The 19,188-nt window shown below is 35.3% G+C and overlaps 1 protein-coding gene across 1 annotated transcript in view; it reads right to left on the reverse strand.

Annotated features, from left to right (window-relative positions):
• VTA1 (vesicle trafficking 1) overlaps positions 1-19,188 on the reverse strand; it is a 113,301-nt gene that overhangs the window by 7,174 nt on the left and 86,939 nt on the right. The window contains 6 exon segments of the mRNA XM_066315574.1: positions 1,971-2,051; positions 3,734-3,910; positions 10,505-10,616; positions 13,954-14,029; positions 14,682-14,809; positions 17,878-17,972. Coding sequence (XP_066171671.1) covers positions 1,971-2,051; positions 3,734-3,910; positions 10,505-10,616; positions 13,954-14,029; positions 14,682-14,809; positions 17,878-17,972 — 669 coding nt within the window.

Consider the following 19,188-nt stretch of genomic DNA (forward strand, 5'->3'; position numbering starts at 1 on the left):
TAAGAGATTTATCATGGTGCTTAGCAAGGGTCTTAATCTCCTAATTACATAATGTTACTTATTATACAGTCTCATAAACACAATTCCTTCTTATTTATGTACTTATTAAGCCAGGTTATCTCAGGTAGGTGGTAAGAGGGAACAATGCACTGATGCTATTCAGATATTGAATAGTGGAATGTCTTAAATTTAATAAAAAAAATAAGTTTCAATCAAAATTATGACATTTTTGACAAACAGAAACAAACATTCAAACTGAGAAAAAATGATGACTAAAATTTTCAGAGTAGTTACCAAAAAACCTGGTACAATGACTGTCTAGAAGATCACGATGAGCTAGTTAAACATGAAAGCTTTGCTTTCAGACACCACAACTTTGCCTTCAGCTTGCAGTTACTATGGCAAGGCTTAAGCACAGCTTTGAGCCATTTCAGCTAAGGAGCTACCAAAACTCCCACAGCAGTCCCCAAAACTCAAAAACTATCACCAGGTTTAAATGTCACAGCTACACGTCTGAGGTGTTGTTTTCAATGAGTTACTGCCACATGAGACATTGGTGCCAGCTCAGCTGGCCAGAGTTTGGTGCTAATAATTTAGCTAGTAATTGGCTGTCACTTCAATTGTATATATACAATTATTGGTTGTAATTCACTTCTGAGCTGGACTCCATCCTTCTGGGTCCCTTCCAGCTCAGACTATCCTGGGATTTTGTGATTACAGTAATATGCCAGAAAAACTGTAGCACTGATAGTACCTTTTGCTCTTCAGTAGAATACTAAAAGTTAATATGTCTCTATCAATGGCAAATTTTGACATTTTTAAGACACCTACAAAATGGCTCTCTAATATATTAAAATGGAAATATCCTTAAGCATTCTTTATGCCAGCAGACTAAAATCAAGTTAAATTCCTACTATAGCATTTTATTGAAGCAAAAATGCTTTTTCAGTAAAGCTATTTTAACAGAGACATACTCTTCACCAACGTAATAAGAGTAACTAAACATTTGTAAGTTAAAAAATACAAGAACATACCTATCTAAACTTATTAGCCATAACAGGTAATACTGTGGTTAGCACTAGAACTTAACACAGCAATTATGTATAATACTGTATGCTAATATATACTACAATCTTTCCCTGATGAGGATGAATTGCAGGGGAGAATATGAATAGATTTTGTACCAGGACTTCTAGACCCTCTCCTCACTCAGCATTCATATTATATTGCCATCAAAAATCCGATTATTCCAAACAGATGTAATTTATGGGGTTTTTTTACACTATTTTCTCTATTCCATGGTAAGAAAAATTCTTAGAAAAGTTAACTCTTTATCCAAATGTACATGAGTGTTCAAATTAGAACCTAGGATGATTCCAGCTTTATTGTCAGTTACTATTCTTCCACAGGCCATGGTTTCCGTAACGTTAGCCCTTATGTGTATTCTTCAAAGCATGGAATATGCAAGCAGACATAAAATACATATGATATAGGTTATCAGTGATTTCAGCATCAAAGCACACACTATTACTCTGCACAAGAACACAACTTGAATGCTTTATGCATTATTTCATGAAATTAGTAATTTACATGCTGACCCTGTAGAATAAATTTTAAGTAAAGGGAATGTGTATTAATTACAAAAAAGATAATTTAGCAAGACTCTCAGGAATATAGGCTTTGCAAAGTATATCAGAACATCACCTGAGAAGCAACAATATAAATAATAGAAAGCCTTACACAATGCTAGGTCACTGGCTCAAAGCAGTCAGACAGACAGCACTGTTTTGTAACCACTTTCAGAAACTACTAAGATCTTAACAACACAATGCTCAGATGTTTTTAAACATTCTTTTCAAAATTCTGGAATAGCATTTGGATAATAGTGACAGTATTTCTCAACCTTCTGCCTTCAGTTCAGGAGAGAAACAGGATGTCCACGTACAACAATACAAATGCCACAAGCTTACCTGCAGACTGAGCACTGTAAAGGGAAGGATCAACTAGAGGAATATTCTGAGGAGCAGGCTGAATGGTGTTACTTGTCACTCCTGCAAATCAATGCAAAAAAATGGACTTGGATTATTTTTACTTATTGGCTTTAAAAGTAAGCAAAAAACCAGAGCAGACACACCTTATGATTTTCAAATTAAACAGCTGATAGTGTACTAATTCTGAAACTGTAAAACAAATAATTTTAATGCTTTCACTTCAAATATGAATGCTTTATAAAATAAAACAGAAGAATGTACTGACTGTCATCTGTTTTACCAGTACAGGATTTCACAGAAATTTAATTTCAGACATTTAAAAAAAAATACTAGTCCAAGAGACACTGGTTACCCTACAGTATTGAGGAAAACCTGCTAAAGAAAAGTGCAAGTAAATTAAATTCTACATTCTAATACCAGAGGCAATCTATATTATAATACTTTTAAAGCCCAGTGCCAGTCACCTCATATTTGCAAACTATCTCCTTCCTAACTCTGTTAAAAACAATTAGTGAGAATAAAAACCAGCCAAGTTTAAAAGGGAAATAATGGTGCTAAAAGAAGAAACAGCACTTTATGCTGTGAAGCATTCTTGTACCTGCCTTCCCATTTTATGTACACTCGTTTTCTTTGCTCCAAAACTGTATTTCTGCAGTATGTCCAGAACATACACAAACTAGCATGAAGTTATTTCTACAACATCTGCTGTCTAGGAAGAGGGTATAATCAGTTTTCTAAATTACATCACTCCACTGAAAGACTGGTGTGGTTAAAACTGCGCAATGCACAGAATTCATGTATTCCAACAAGGTATGTACTCCATATTTTTCAGATTTGGTAAAAAAGCCCCATACTCTCCCTCCCAGGCCTAAAAAAACCCCCTACCTATCTGAAGGATTTCCCTTTGATAAAGCTGAAAAAAAGAGCATCCTGAACTCTTCATAGGGTGAAGTACTTTTTAAATGAGAAAGTAAAATAAAAGGAGGGACTGTGTGACAAAACTATCTCATACATTTGATAATATAAAAACGTATCTGAACAATAAACATCACCAGGATTGAAATAAAGAGATTTTAATGTTTTATTAATCATATTAATTAGTCTTATTAATCATTAATAATTCTGCTCTGTGATTATTATAAAAAGGTCCCATAAGGTAAAAAAAGCTTTATTCACCAATCACTTAATACTTCTTTTTTTTTTTTTTTTTTTTTTTTTTTTTAATAAATACGGCATCTGGGAAGGAACTTGGAATTTTTAAGAACTTGGTTTGGGTCCAAAAATTACACATACTAAGAAGAAGGATGTAGGAGCCAATATGTTTAGCCATAAGGACAAAATTCCCATTAATAATATTGTCTGAAGTCAATCACACTGAAGCACTGGGAAAAGGGGCACAAGCCAAACCAAACCAATATGAACGGTACAGCAGGCATGCTTGCTATAGGGCTGTAACACCATTTCACTGATTTAAGAGAAGATAAATAGTGTCTGCAGGAACAGTCACTTTCTTAGTCCATATGTGTCTTCTGTAAAAGCGCTCTAAAGTACAATTTACATATTTTAAGAAAACATTAAAAGTATTTCCCTAATTGAAGTGGAATTTTTACAGTTCTAGCTTATGAAGATGCTTTTGCCACACAATACTGTGTTATTCTACTTTATATGTGATGGACTAGAATTTGGGCAGAAATTCATCTCCCAATAAAGGCACAGATTTCTCAGGTGTGATTTGGACATACCTGTGTTATGAGGGACTTCAGCTGGAGTGTTGGCTGGCGCATGGGCACCTGGTGGTATATGTATGCCAGTGTAATTACTAGTTGGTATGTTGTTAGCTTCATATGTAGATGATGATGATGACTGAGTTGTTCCACTAGGGACGGAAGATGACCCCGCTTCTTCCCTTTCAGCATCTGCTAAAATGACACAAAATAGGCATTACTGCAAATATTACATATAAACACTAGAAAACTTTGGTTTTCCTTAAAACCTCCTTTCAAATCTTTATTGCTAAAACAATTGCCACTATACAGTGTGACATAAAACATCAACTAAAACCACATAGGGTTGATTTGAAAAGGTAAAAAGCAACATGCCATACAATAAAGATTTAGAAACTCATGTACTTCCAAGATCTCTTCTGTTCAACTTGAAGAATCATTTCCTTACTTGTCTGAATATAAGCTGTCTCATTAGAACAGTTCATTTTACCTTCATGTTTTGCATCCACAGAAGTTGAAAAAGTTATTACAAATAGGCAGTAATCTATATTTTAACACACACATGAACCAGAATATGGGAAACTATATTTGCCTTACAAACTCTTCATAAAAGGCTAGACAGTGCCAATTCTTTTACTCCAAATCAAACCACAAACAAATAGGAACCAAGAGGAAGTTTGGGAAAGTAATACCAAATGCAGCTTAGCCAAGCTATAACTGCATCTAGAAGAGCTAGAATACATAAGGAGCTATAAGAATAATGAGGTTCAAAATATCCCATAGCATGTACCAACAACATACATATTTTTCCATCTACTCATGTTCTTAAGGTTCTGGTCTACTTTATTTAATATTGCTTTAAAGGTTAAGGATCCAGTCAATTCAGAATACATGGTTGATTCCTGCTCTTTCATTTGAATTCAGTTCTGTTTAAAACAGCTAATTTTCATTTACTGTGTATGCGTTCACCTGTATCAATAATGTCACATGGAACAAGCAGTTTTGGGAATTGCTTATTTAACAGCCAGTGCTTGAAAGGGAACAAAAAAACCTCAAAAAACGGGAGGACAAAACTTGTATGTGTGTAGAGCTAGCAAAAGGTATTTTTAAAGAAATCCTCATTGATCTTCAACTACTCAAGACTGCGTGTTATGCAAACACTTCCACTGCTTAATAATTAAATGGTCTACTATTGAAAATATTTCTCTTATAAGTATCAGCATTTTTTCTCATGTAAGTCCTTCTTCCTCCCAGAAAAAAATTCACATGCTACCTTTATGAAAAATGCCTAAATACATTCTAATTGACAATATAATTTACTAAAAAAAAAAAAAAAAAAAAGGCTATAAAGCAGAGTAAAATTAAGTACTGTTATTAGAGCATTTTTAGTGGACTTTAAATACACTCTGGTTTTATGGTACAATTTCTGACAAATGTAAATGAATACCTGATGGGTTTCTGGAAGACAAAGAATATCTTAAGGTGTCAGATTTTTCTTTTGCTGCATTTTTTGTTAGTCACTCATACTGCAATATCATGTGGCTAACATGCATGGAAATAAATTTAAATGTCTGAAAACCGCCAAAAAGGTGAGATACAAGAGTAAACACTGCATATGCTGTCTTTTAAATAATAAAATGTAATGTTAGGAAACCGTTGTTTGAATGCTGTGTTTTCCAGTGGTTTTGGTGTTAACTGGAAAAAAAATTACACAACAGTTTCAGAAAGAAAACAAAAACAGAGGTTACTGTACAAAAAATGAATTAAATAATTACACAACACCATTCATTATGCTGTCTGAAGGTGAGGCTGCCTAATACCAGTTGTAACACTGTTACCAATTATTTACAGCTTAGTCAATTTGTAGCCATAAAGTTGGATTTTCCAAACTGGGTGTCTGCTTCAAGTCAGGATTTTGGGAAAACTATTGTAAAAATTACTAAACGACTTTGGAGAATGAGGCAGTGAAAGAAAATATGCTTCCACCATGCTTAGTATCTCTAGGTATGAGATTACCTGTAAATTCGTGCCCATATTTAACCTGTTAATGCATTTATTCCTTTATTCTGCCCCTTGCAGCTTCCTGTTGTCCCAATCTGGTTCTCAAGGCACATTTCGATTTCTTTCTCTGCACTCGGATTACATATCCCATATCTGCAGCCCCTTGCCACATACATTTGTCCCTCTTGCACTGCTCCTATTTTCTCTCCAAGCCATTCCCAGTTTCAGCTTCCAACTTTCTCACTGCGTAGTTCAGGGTCTCTACTCACTCCTGCAACAGTGTAATGCTGTGGGCAACACTGGCCAAGGAAGACATGAACTCAAAGGGTTAAAGGCTGGCAATGTCAAAAACAACCAAAAAAGTGTTAGAAGTGCTGACCACCCATAATAACAGTGTCTGCAAGAGGCAAATTCACAAACAGGCAGTCCACTTTTTAATCAGGTACATGTATCAAAAGATCGAGCTCAACTGTTTGATTTGCTCATTGTGCAACTGGCCACTATTAAAACTGTATTAAACATAAAAGTAGTTTTGTTTAAGTTAACTCTCCTTAGGTCTTTAAAGTGCCCAAATATCATAAAAGCATTGTAACTATTCTTTCTGCAAAGCAAATATTTAAAATATTCTTTATCAAAGATTAAAGCATTAGAAACATTTAAAGATAGCTACTCTCAGTATTTGTGAATAGTTTTTAACAGTAGTGCCAGATAAAAGGATTTCAGGCTGCTATAAAAGAACATTTAAGTCAACAGAGGTTTTAAATTCTATGAGGAGAGTGTCCATAACATAATTGAAAAAAGAAAAAAAACTTTTCCAGGGAATGGGAAAGAATGCTAAAAAATTAGAAAATTATTTTCTCATGCAGCAGTAATAACCTAGAACTCAAAGTTCCTTACAATTTGCTTAAAGATGCTGAAACTAGGCTGTGAAACAATTACACAATTGTTTTACATTTAATTTTGGCTCCAGCTGAAATTGTTTTACATTTCATTTCAGCTCTTGTCTTGGAACCTCATCAGCTTTTGTGCTTGAATCCCAACATAATGAATTCACATGCTCTTTAAATTTTCTGCAGAGCTACAGTATACCCAGACCATCTGGCTTTTGTTTTATTAAATTATTTATTTACTGAAGGGAAGACTGAAATAATCATGCCAGCCTCATAACCAACCATCCAAAGATACTTTTATATAAACAGAGGATTCTCAAGGCTTAATGGCATTCCCTTTTCTAGTGTAAGCAAGCACCAATCATGACTTAATTTCAGCAGCTCAGTGCACTAAATATAAAAATAGCAATTTTTTTTAAGGAGTCCAGATTCCTCCAGTTCTCTGGACTCCTATTTTTAATGAGTTCAGAGAATTATAATCTATCAATTGACATTTTTTCTTTATCTCATTCTGCTCTGTTGTTTCTCTTTTGCTTGAGATGTTGCTAAAAGATTCACAATGTAAGGTTCTATTTGAACACTGCTTTTAAAAACAAACCTAATATATTTTTTTCTACAACAATGAAAAAATAACTCGAAAATCCACCAACTTTTCCCACACTGTTCTTTTCACTCTTTGGAACTATTAAGGTTTTCTGAAAGTCTGTAATAGAAATGTAGCCTACATATTAAATATTGCAATGAAGGTGATTACATTTAATGTATTTACTGTAGCTGAAGTGTGGGCATTTAGGAACTTTTTTTCATATTTCCATTTTTTTTCCAGTGTAAAATCTTGTTGGATGACCTAGGGCTAATGCTAAGTAACTTTTACATGTACTCTAGGACTTATATTCCAACTGCATTAATTTATGCATGTCATTATAAGGTTTCCATGGTGTCATCCTGACAAAAGCATCCATAAATCCAATAGCAGAACTGCATAAAGCATGCCTATGTTACTTTAAAAACATCTCCAAGAGTTACAGTATGGTTTTCAAGAATCACAAAAAAACCCCTCCCACTTTGGAAAAAAATGGTAATTTGTCAAGCTACAGAGACCTAGTTTCACTCTGTTTAAACAGACTTTTTCCACATGCTAGGGGAGGAAGAAAATGAGCAAGCAGAAAGGAATGGGGAAGGTCCAGTCATACATTCAAACAATACTGCTTTTCTTCTTACGATGCACAAAGAGGAACTGAAACTCTTTTGTGCTGATTCTTCTCATAAAAATTATTTTGCATGAAAGTTTTGTCTTGATTATGTGGAACATTATGGGCACCTACACTATGGAGCTAACTGTAAAAAATAAACTTCAACATGTATTTTTCATTTAATTTCTCAGAAAATTAGGGGTGCAAGAAATAATCTCTCTACATAAAATACAATTCAACAACAAAACAAACAAAAACCATATCGCCAAGTTGTAGATCTTGCAGGCTCCCCATCAAAAAGGATGTTAAAATTTTGATTCACTCACCATTTGTTTCCCTTTTAAGCTGCAGGTAGACATAACCTGGTAATGAAAGCAAAAATCTTCACCCATTCCCATTACCACCTGTAATAAACTGCAACAAATACCAAGGATTTGAGGAAAGCCTGAATTCTGCTTTCCTTCCTACAACAGCTTCTTTTGTAGCCTTGAGCAAGTTAGTTACCTCTGCATATCAATAAAATGAAGAAAGAGCCTATCTGTTGCTTTTGAGAAAAAATTAGCACATACAAGTTGCATACATGGATTTTTAGCAAAAGCTTTGTAATGTTTACTTATTTTTGCAGTTGTTTAAAATTCACATACTCAAGAGTGCTTCACATACTCAGGTCAACTTCACCACACTATGAGCCAGACCACTAAATGAGCACTCATTTAAAGTTGAATATATTTAACTGAGCTATTCATTACATTCCATATAACAAAAGATTTTTCCCTCACATGTTGCAATCTCCATTAAATCATCAGTCTGGTGTAATTTGACAAAGATGAGGTGATGCTTGCAGTTGGAGCTGCATCATAAGTATCTCTTGCTACAGGTGCATGAACAGTTAAGAAAGCTGCCTTGGAAGAGACTGCATGTTGAAGAAGAAATGAGTTTGCTAATGCTTCACTTCAAATACAGCTGTGCCTAGACTGGGGCACATTTCAGTGGTTAAAATACCCATTCCAGTGTTTAAGTCTTTAGGGTGCCTTTAGGTTAGGAAAACATAATAACAAGAATAACAAGTAGCTTGGAAATAAAACTATCATATTCGGTATTTGTTCACAAATATTTGAATTTACTTATGTTGCAGTGTTTCTGGAGTACTAATATATAAACAGTATTTTAGCAAGGAAACTGCAAATAAATTATATTTGGCACCCACGCTCTTAGACACTATAAAGTTAATAATAAACTAAAATAAATGTTCACATCTCCTTAAAAAAAGTACACATTCTCCATGAAAAAAAAAATCCACTTTTTTTTTTTAGTGTCGTTCTGTCCAGGACATTTAAATTACAATGTGTAAGATTGCATGATGAAAAGATTGAGAACCAGAAGAGAAACTAATTTTCCAATGTTCTGACATGTTTAAAACAAAAGTAATGAGTAGAAAATTACAAGCCTACTTGTAACTTATTAGAGGTAAATTACAAGTTCAGACTTCAAAATCCACAAGACTCAAGTACAGACCTCAAACACAAAAATGTAAACAAACAAATAATTACTTTTATGTGTATAAAAATCCATATTTCCTATGTGTGCACAAGTATAAATACACTGGTCATCTATATTAATACATATGTTCACAGAACTTTATTTAGCCACACTTATAAGGTGGCTCTAGAGGTTAGATACAGGCCACACCTTACAAGCTAGATCTTTCCTTTTTGAACTGTAGATTTGCTAATTGACCCATATAATTTGGAGAATTTTGTATTACTAAATCCAAGCTTAAGAGATAAATTAGCATCAACTTAATTTACAAGCAACAAACTCTCACATGCAGGCTCAAATTATTTGACGGTCTCAGTTGTTCCACTAGGTATGTGAAGAACGATATACAGAAGTTGTCATTGTGCAGAATTAGTCTGTTTTAATCTGCATACTGAAAATATCCATTCCAATGACATCCTATTTCATAGGAGATCAACCTTTGAAATTTGTATTGAATCTGCATTGACGAGAAAAGGAAAAACCTTTGCTACCAAAACCAATGAAACTGATGACTATCTAAAGCAAAACATCTTGTACTGAAACATATTCAGTTTGATTCAGTAAATGTCCTTGGAAATTACCTCCCTAAGTCTAAGATAAAGTGGGAACCTCAAGAAATCCTGTAGAGGGAGCTCAGGTAGCCAGAGGGAGCAACTGAAAACACAAGGCAAAGGAGGATGAGTGAGAATGAGACAGAAAGTCCGACTCAGTAAGAGTACGCCATAAACCTATTTTGCAACTGACATTATTACACAGGGAGAAAGAGGCTGTCTCACAAACAAGTCTTTGCTTTGAAGTTCAATTCACTTGCAAAGAGTCAATTTTTAACTCCTACATAACTTCTGAGAGAGGATAAACCAGTTAGTGTTAAAGAAATATATGGTTCTGCCCCAAAGCTGACAATGCCTCCTTAGAGAGTAGCTGTATTCAAAATAATAATCTCCACTACAAAGAAAAGAATATTTTATTGAATAAGTCAGTTACACAGTAAGGTCCAATAAAAATAACAGCAGGAGAAGCTGAAAAGAAGAAGGCAGCCCATTGTGAATGGAACATCAAGCAGGGAAGCTGTGCTTCCTGAGGGGTGCTCCCTGAAGAACTGTGCATACCATAACTTCACCTTGGCACAGCCTTTCACTCTCTTAAAAAGAAAAGGAAACACGTACCTAAACTCTCTCCTTCCATTCCAATGGGGCCAGGCTGAGGAGTCTCTCCATTCTTTAAGCAGTTATGAATGTATGCTGCCTTCCACCTGGCGTACTTCCTGTGCTGGGCATTCTGGGGGAGGGAAAAGGCCAGCCATTTTAACCACTCACTTCTGCAAACTGATACATTCAAAACAGAAATATAAACATCATTTCCACTTTCTCTGCTGTCATTTGACACCTTTTTAAGGATAAATGTGTGTAAAATTAAGAGGTGATTAAAAAAAATTTAAAATAACAGCTCTAACAAGATCTCAGCATGAAAGGAAAATACAGAGATCTTCAATTACTGCAGTGTATCAGGAAAAAGAAATAAATTATACTAAGAACATCCAGTGTGAAAGGCATAGGACTGTGTAGCAATTATTGACATGAAATAATGAAGAAAGCTTCCTATCTCCATAAACTTAGATGATTATTTGCTTTAGATTTAAATACTTGAAACTAAAAATGCTACTGTTGCTGATCAGAAAAATGAAATATTTTCTAATTATATTGTTTTAAATTTCAAAAATTTAAAAGCACGAATACAGAAATGCTGATGTAACTGCAGATTAATGTGATTTGTTTGTAATATTCTATGACATTAAGATTTTCCATTTTGCTTTTTAAAATATACTTTTACTGTTCCTAGGTACAACTTTTAACATGCCAAAACATGAAAGGAAGATTGGCCACTTTGTATCTCCTGGGACTGTTACAACAGTGTTTAATCCAAAAAGAGCTGTCAATTGACACAAGAAATATTAAACTGATTATGCAAATCAACTGCTTTGTGAAAAGTTGTATGGGAAACAACCAGTTCTGACAGCTATGAGGTAATATAAATCAAGGAACAAGGCTGAATATAAACAGATGAGAAATGTGGGAAGGATGAGTGGAATAATTTGCCCAAATAAACAATGCAGGTTGGGATAGCACGCTTTATACCAACATCAAAATTTTAAAAATTTATTTTAATTTAAAAAAATAAAAATAAAAAAATTTGGAAATTAAATCCAAAATTTCTAAGAAATTATTAAACTAAAATTCAATACTGTACTTCACAAAGCCTGTTGCACCGTCATCTAGAACAGGGCAGAGAGACACAATACAAAAGGTATCTCCAGCAAGCTCCTTTGCTCATATTTAATACATTATATTACCCAGGATGCTCATGCAATCCAGGAGAAAGATCTGGTCTTCATTTTTGAAAACAAGATGTTCTCCAGAAAAAAAGCCTATCCTGATGACATATTTATTCAACTGCATTCACTCTACCTTGAAAAGGAAAAGTGCAATTGGAAAACATGGCCTTTGGTTAAACTCTGTATCAATAATCAATTAAATTCCTTCATTTTAACAAGCATTCTAGAAGCCATAAAATGCAGAAAACACACACCCAGAGTGTGCTACTTTTAGGAAGATGATTATGCTGTATGTAAGTGCCTGTACATCTCGTCATTCTAATATGGTGGTTATTTACTGGCTGCTGTATCACATGCCCATCCCTGGTGCCGGCACCTCAGCATGGCAGGAATGGTGTCTGTGAGGAGAGGCCAGGGCTGCCCTGTGCTGGATAAACAGCTCCAGCACACCCACCCTGGGACACAGCTGAGGTCCTCAGCCATCTGATGGGGCCCTTGGGAGAGCATATTTAGAGAGGGGCCAAGCACTCCCAACCCCACGCCCAAGATGCTGGATGGAGAGAGGAGGAGGCAACAAAGTGTTTGATGTCTGTCCTGCATCCTGACTGCAAAGCTTATCATTCCAGAACTGAGAAGTGAAATGCTGCTGGTTTTGGTTTGCTCTTAACTCACACTGCTCTTCCTTTTCAGAAGACTGCCCTATTGATGAATGTTACTACTGAGGCAAATGAGAAGAACCATCACAAAGCTTCTTACTGCTCTGATCTAAGCTGTGTCTTGTAAAACACACCTTCCAGAAAATCCTTTTGCCTAGCTCTAATATGGAGATATAGAACAACCACTCTTCATCTGTGACAAATCCATTAATACTACCCAATAATCAATCACTTGCAATTTAAAAACATATATATTATGCTCAACACCCATTTTCTGATTCTACGTGCCAAATATCTGCTTTCTATGCCCTCTGCTGTTGATTTAAATGCCTTTTAATGGTTGATAGTTCATACATATGAAGGTAATTTCAATTAACTATTGAAAAAATAGGCAAGTAGTCTGAATATAGTCACCACACACTCTAACCAGGTGTCAGACTTGAGTGCATTTCAGGCTGACAAAAACTTCTGCAAAAGTCTAAGACAGTCAAGTCATACTTTTCCCATCATCCCTTTACATAAGAATGGATAAGGAAACTATGGAAACGTAATGATGCTATACAGAAGAGCAAATATGTTCTGTATTTCTTGTACACTCTCTTTTACCATTGGCGTTTACCAATTAAACAAAATGAGAGAATTTTGCTTCTTTCCAACTACAAAACATTTCTGTCCTTTCAGCATCAACAATAAAAAACCCCAACACACAGTAGAAAATGTACCACTGCCAGCATTCTGCACTGACATTTGCAACCACTTCTTCAGTCTTCAAAGCAGGATTGCTTCATGTACTCTGAGGACTCAACTGATCAATGCAGTGTCCTGTGCACTGGATTCCTACAGACTAGATTGATTTTTCCAGTCCAATTCAATGTTCCTTCACTCTCTGGCACTAGGAAATGTTATTACTGGATCTAATAAAAGATGTCAGGGTGCAGAGCAAACAGTTCTAAGAGAACACATCAAAGAGCAAACTTACTTGTGCCTCTCAAAATTAAAATTTTGGATTGGTAGAGTTGCAGGCTACAGAGGATGGAGAATCTTGCAAGAACTCTTCACCAAGCATTTCTCTTGGATAAGACCTATCTTTAATATCTACACTTACATTCTACAGTCTTCAAGAAGTGCACCACTATCAAGACAATGCTTTTATCTTCTTTCCAATATTTACAAGTGGAAGTAGCCACAAAAACTGCATTTTAAACTGAGCAAGTATGACTGCACTTTAGGCACTCTTACCAGATTGGGGATTTACGTACAGGATGTCAAGCCTGTGAATTTCAAGCAGGACATGGAAAAAAATGAAGGTGGACAAAGCTAGGAACTTTGTATAATTTTTCTTCTATAAGCATTCCCACTTGCTCAATGTAATGTTATGTGTCCCACAGTAAAAATCAAACTTTGAATTTCTAACTGATACTTGTCATGAAGCATCTTCTAACCTATGTCTAGCATTTAATCTACATCTATTTGAAATACTTAGCAGGGTAATTTATGGCTTACTAACAAGCATTTTGCTACACTATTATAACCTGTGTTCTTTGAAATTCACATTCATGACTTAGAAAAGCAATGCCTGTGCTTGGAAAAGCAATCGATAATACACTCATCCATGCCTGACACTTACCTCTTCAGAGAGCTCCCCAAATACCGTTAGAACATCTATCAGGAGGCTGGCAGTATAAAAGGACTTTATCATGTTTCTGCAAAAGAAAACAAACAAAAAAAGAGGCATTTTGCTGACTCGGTAATGTCAGTCTCTCAGAATAACATTTTAGGAGCTGTAATCTTAAACCACACTGGCTGGCTTATTTCAAGCCAAACCGCCTTTTTTTTTTTTTTTTTTTTTTTCTGTCTGATGTTACAGAAGCTGCTTCACAGCATTTAAATCTAGCAATATTGAGTTCAGTATTTTTTAAAACTTACATGTTCTGCGCTTAGTTTCTGGTTTGGAATGTTTTGTGTAGAACATCAGAAATCCTGTATTAGCTTAGAAAAATACATGAACATGCAGTAGTAATTGCTGTAAACCCAATCACATAATGGATCATCACAACTATTTTACTCTCACTGGTCAATAAAAACTATAACATGCTTGATAAAATAAAGCACAATATTAGCCTGTGGTTTTAGAAAGCTTGCAGCAGGTAAGCAACTCCCTAAGGAACATTAGGAGGAGGAAACCAGTTAATGTGTGAAGTTAGAGACCTAAAAGTAGTAACAAATTGAGTTTTCCAGAGAAGAAAAGAATGTATTAAAGCCCAATTCTTGTTTCCAGTCAAATTAAAGAGAGTTTGGATATTCACATTCCCTGACCAGTATCTTCAGATAAGAAAAACAAAGATTTTCACCTACTTATGAAATTGCCCAGCTCTGTCTTCATTGTCTGCATACAAAAACATTTTCAAGGCATAATTCTCCACATGAGCAGAACCAACAATTTCCTGAGTAATTGCTTCATTATCACCAAATTGCTTTTTCATCTGAAAAATGTTGGAAAAATACATTAATTACTTTATTAGACCTCAGCAATTCTGCAAACACAAAAAGAACCTGCTGATTTAAACAAAGCCAAGTACAATTGGAAAAGAAACAACTCATGCTTTGTTTACAAATCTACAGCTTCTAACATAACAAATGCTAAAAGCAGCAGGTGAAAGAGACAGCACATTCTTTTGGAGAGAGGAATATTACAAACAAGTAGCTCTGAATCTTCAGTCACAAAATGCATGTAACACTATAAGCATTTGGTGGTTTATACATTATAATAGTTGGTGACTTATAAAAACCACCAGCACACCAACATCCTCTCCCCTGAAGTTAAAAATAAACACAACTACAATGCTGTAAATGAACAGCAACAGATATTTTTCCCCTTAGTATCTAGAAGACCTAACACTCCGAAGCCTGTGTCAGGATTCAACACAGTTCAATTCGTAAAGTAATGCATGCTTTATAAAGGTGCTGTAGATCAGAGTGATTGAGTATCTTCTCTCTTGTAAGGTTATTTCACTGCAGTTCATTACATCTTTTGAAGTATCTGAGCCCTACCTCGACCAGTCTAGTGATCTATGGATTTACTGGAATTTTCAGTGCAAGCAGCGTACTTCAATTCAAAGAACTCTTTTCAAAGATGTCAGAGTACAAGAATCCTCAGGTTTCCTAATAAAAATCAGTAAAGCAAACAACCCTCTAACAGTTACAACAGGTGGATTTACAGCTTCTGAATAGGCTCACTGTTTGCACATAAGGAAATCTCAGGTTATCCTTAGAGAACAAAAACAGGAAAACTGCATGATACTAACCTGCAGCCTTTATTTTGCCAAAAGATTTAAAACCAATCTCTGAATGGGAGTTATTTTTCACTGTGCGTGCTAAGAAAATTTAATCATGCAGGCAGCATTTCCATATTTTTTAGATTGCTGCCAACTTTCTAAGACACAGAATGTTGCCAGAAAAGTTACTTGATTTCAGTAGTTAAATATAAGCTTTCCACATAGAATTTTAAATTTAAAGGCTTTCATCAAACAACTTTATGTGGTTTTCAAATAGTATTTGTTTCACAAAGTGTAATTTTCTTGTGAAAGTACCAAAATTTGTGTGTTCAAATGAAACACTCAAACACTGAAGCTAACCCAGGAAGAAAACTGTTTATATACAAATATATTTCTCTAGCCTTCCTGTATACCTCACACTCAGAAAAGAACTGATTACTATACTTGATCTGATGCTCAATTATTTCAAACACACAACTGACACTGTTACATACACTCTAAATGTATTAAAGTTAACCAAGTTGTTTCCTGTTGAAATTATCCTTCATACCATCTGCGATTCAATACAGCAGTACTGATGTTTCAAACGCTGATACAAAATTTCACCCTAAAACTCAAGGCATTTAGGTTTAATCTTACAAAAACTTAAACCGCACCACTCTGCGCCCCCTGGTGGTTAAGGGCACACTGGAATCAGCAGCTCCCAAATTACAGCAGGGGTTCCCACTTTTCCAAAAACCCAAATTTCCTACCCCAAAACTCTCTATTAGACTCGACTAGGAGTGCCCTCTCCATCCTTCCACTACCCGGATACATAGACGAATCTTCAGTAGCTGTGCACCAGCTGTCACACAGACAATCTTACCAGCAACCAAAAGGTGAAACTATGGATTTTTGCTGCTTTTTTGGTCTTTTAAATTTTGAAACAGGAGTAACTGAACACTGCAGATTAACGGCTGCAGTACCACAAGTAATCCAGCAAATTCCAAAAATTCTAAGGAAATGAAGAGCAAAATCTTTCTGAGTTTTAATCTCACATCTCCTGCCATATCTCTCCCTTTGAACACAAAACCCAGTCCTATTAAAGATTTCAAAATCCAATGAAATAACACACCAAGAAATCACTGTACACTGAATTCTCCACTGCAAAAAATCAGGAATCAAAAAAGCAAGAAGCACAACTTATGAAAAAAGATGAAAAATGGTTCATGTTTCATTTTTTCCCTGAAGAATCACAGAATGGTTTGGATTGGTCCTTGAAGGACCCTTAAGGGTCATTTAGTTCCAGCTCCCCTGCTGTGAGCAGGGATGCCATTCACTAGAAGAGGTTGCTCAGGATCTATCCAACCTGGCCTTGAATACTTCCGTGGGTGAGCGATCCATCTTTCATAACTGAAGGCCGTTGTACTAGCTTCACACAAACTCTTCAGGCATTGATAGACTTTGGATGGAATCACCAACACTGAACAAAAAAAGAACTGGGGCTTCATTTTTCAACATTACTTTCTGCTTCCAAATGAGCACTTAGATCTTAAAATCAACAATCTTCTTCCTTTGAGAATACTGAAAACTACAGGCTATGAACATAAATGCTCCTGGAACTTAAACTGACCATCTGTACCACAACTTTACCTTGCTTCATCTAACTTTCTTGTATTTAAGGCTTTATAATAATATCAGGTCCATTCAGAAGAGTGTGGCATAGCTACCCCTTACCCACACAGATTACGCTGTGCTTACAAGAATTTATAAAACAAAATCTCCAATCTCTAACACAGGATACAATCCGAAGTATCTTTATCTTTTAAAGAATATTTTTAAAAACTCTCTGGATACAATAATTTAGGTTAGAGATTTAAAAAGCATCCAAAGACTAGGCTATGAAGTCCTACAGCAGTGAAAATAATAAAATAAAATGAAGTCTCTACAGACTTCAAGGAATCAAAGCCAAATAAATTTAAAAAGTCTTCTAGACCACCTGCATTAACTCTATAATAAATTAGGATTTGTCATGAGAACATATATAAATAAAGCATTGTAATTTATGCTGTCTACACAAAATCTTACGGCAAAATTTCAATTATGCTTGTACACGCATGCACACATATGGCTTTATTTCCTTCCAATACTTCTGCAATTTTTCACATACAACTGAAGTTCAAGCAGTATGCTTGCATGCAGAAGAGCTGCAGCAAAGAGACAGTATTCCCATAAATTTAAGTAAAAATTAAATTAGTATCATGATAATTTTGAGAAAAGCAATAAATTCTACTTACAGCTTCCAACTGATCCATAAGTTTGGATAAAAATTTACGGCATTCTGGGGTTTTACTATCAATCTTCATCCCTGTCTGCATTGCATACAAACGACCTTGAAATGATACAAAACACACAAAAAACATTGTAAGTGATTATCTGAGGCAAAACCCATAAACAAAGCAATGCGCCCCCAACACACCTGAAAGACAAAACTCATTATTTAACCATAGACTGACTCCAGTACTAGCGAGCAGTGACAGTGAAATGTAAGGTTTGGCCTTGCAGAAATACTAGAAGATATTTTTGGGAGTTTTATGTTTTATTTTTCCCCAATGACTATTCCTACTCATTTTGAACTGCTGTCCATATCACTACTATGCAATATCAAGTGCTTTCATAAACTATCATCGCCCTCACTTGCAACTCACCCAAACAGGAACTTCAAACTGACTTGAGAGAATGTATGGATATAAATGGAGCTTCATATGGCAGGAGCCAGTTAGCCTTAAACACTTGAACAAATGGTACTAACCACCTACTACCTCCATGTACATGCATGCATACATAACATCAAAACACTCAACTCACACAAACCTGATCTTTAAATCAGATAAGACAGACTTTATCAAACTTCCCCTTCAAGTAGAGTTGCCAGTTTTTAATAGGATCTCGAAAATTAATTATTAACATCTTCTGATTAAAAATTATCTTTTTACTACCAAAAATCTGTGAGTTTTAGATTTGCACATGGCTGAACTTTATAGGCTTCATGAAACTGCGGACAAATCCAAGCAGATATTATTTACTAGGATTAACACACACCGAGAAGGGAAAATAGCCAGAAGCATTCAGTAATCAAATGCAGAACATTTTCCACAAAACACCTGTTCTAACTCTCACTTCTGACTCTGAAGGGAGTCCTATAAAACACTTTCATATGCAGAGTTCAAGAATCAAAAGCTATAACTCCAGCAAATATTATCATCCGGTAGTTATTATGGAATACCCCACGTCCTCCTTCTTGCAGGACACAGTTCTGCAGGAATCCTAACCTGCTTCACTGCTTTAGCATCTTGTTCCTCCCTTCATACACTACAGAGAACCTTTTCTCTTCAAATCACCTCAGTGAACATGAATATAACACAATTGTTATCACATTGCACTTATCCTGATGCTTGCTGCAGAAGAAAACATATACTCAAAAAGTTTGTCTGCCTTTTCCATCTATCAGCAATTTATCTAATAAAATGATATATGTTTCTACAAAATTCATGTCGTTTCTGCAGGTGAGCATTGTAATTTAACTAATTTTTCTGGATTTTAACATA

This window comes from Sylvia atricapilla, chromosome 3, assembly GCF_009819655.1.
Source record: "Sylvia atricapilla isolate bSylAtr1 chromosome 3, bSylAtr1.pri, whole genome shotgun sequence".
In the NCBI taxonomy this organism is placed as follows: domain Eukaryota; kingdom Metazoa; phylum Chordata; class Aves; order Passeriformes; family Sylviidae; genus Sylvia; species Sylvia atricapilla.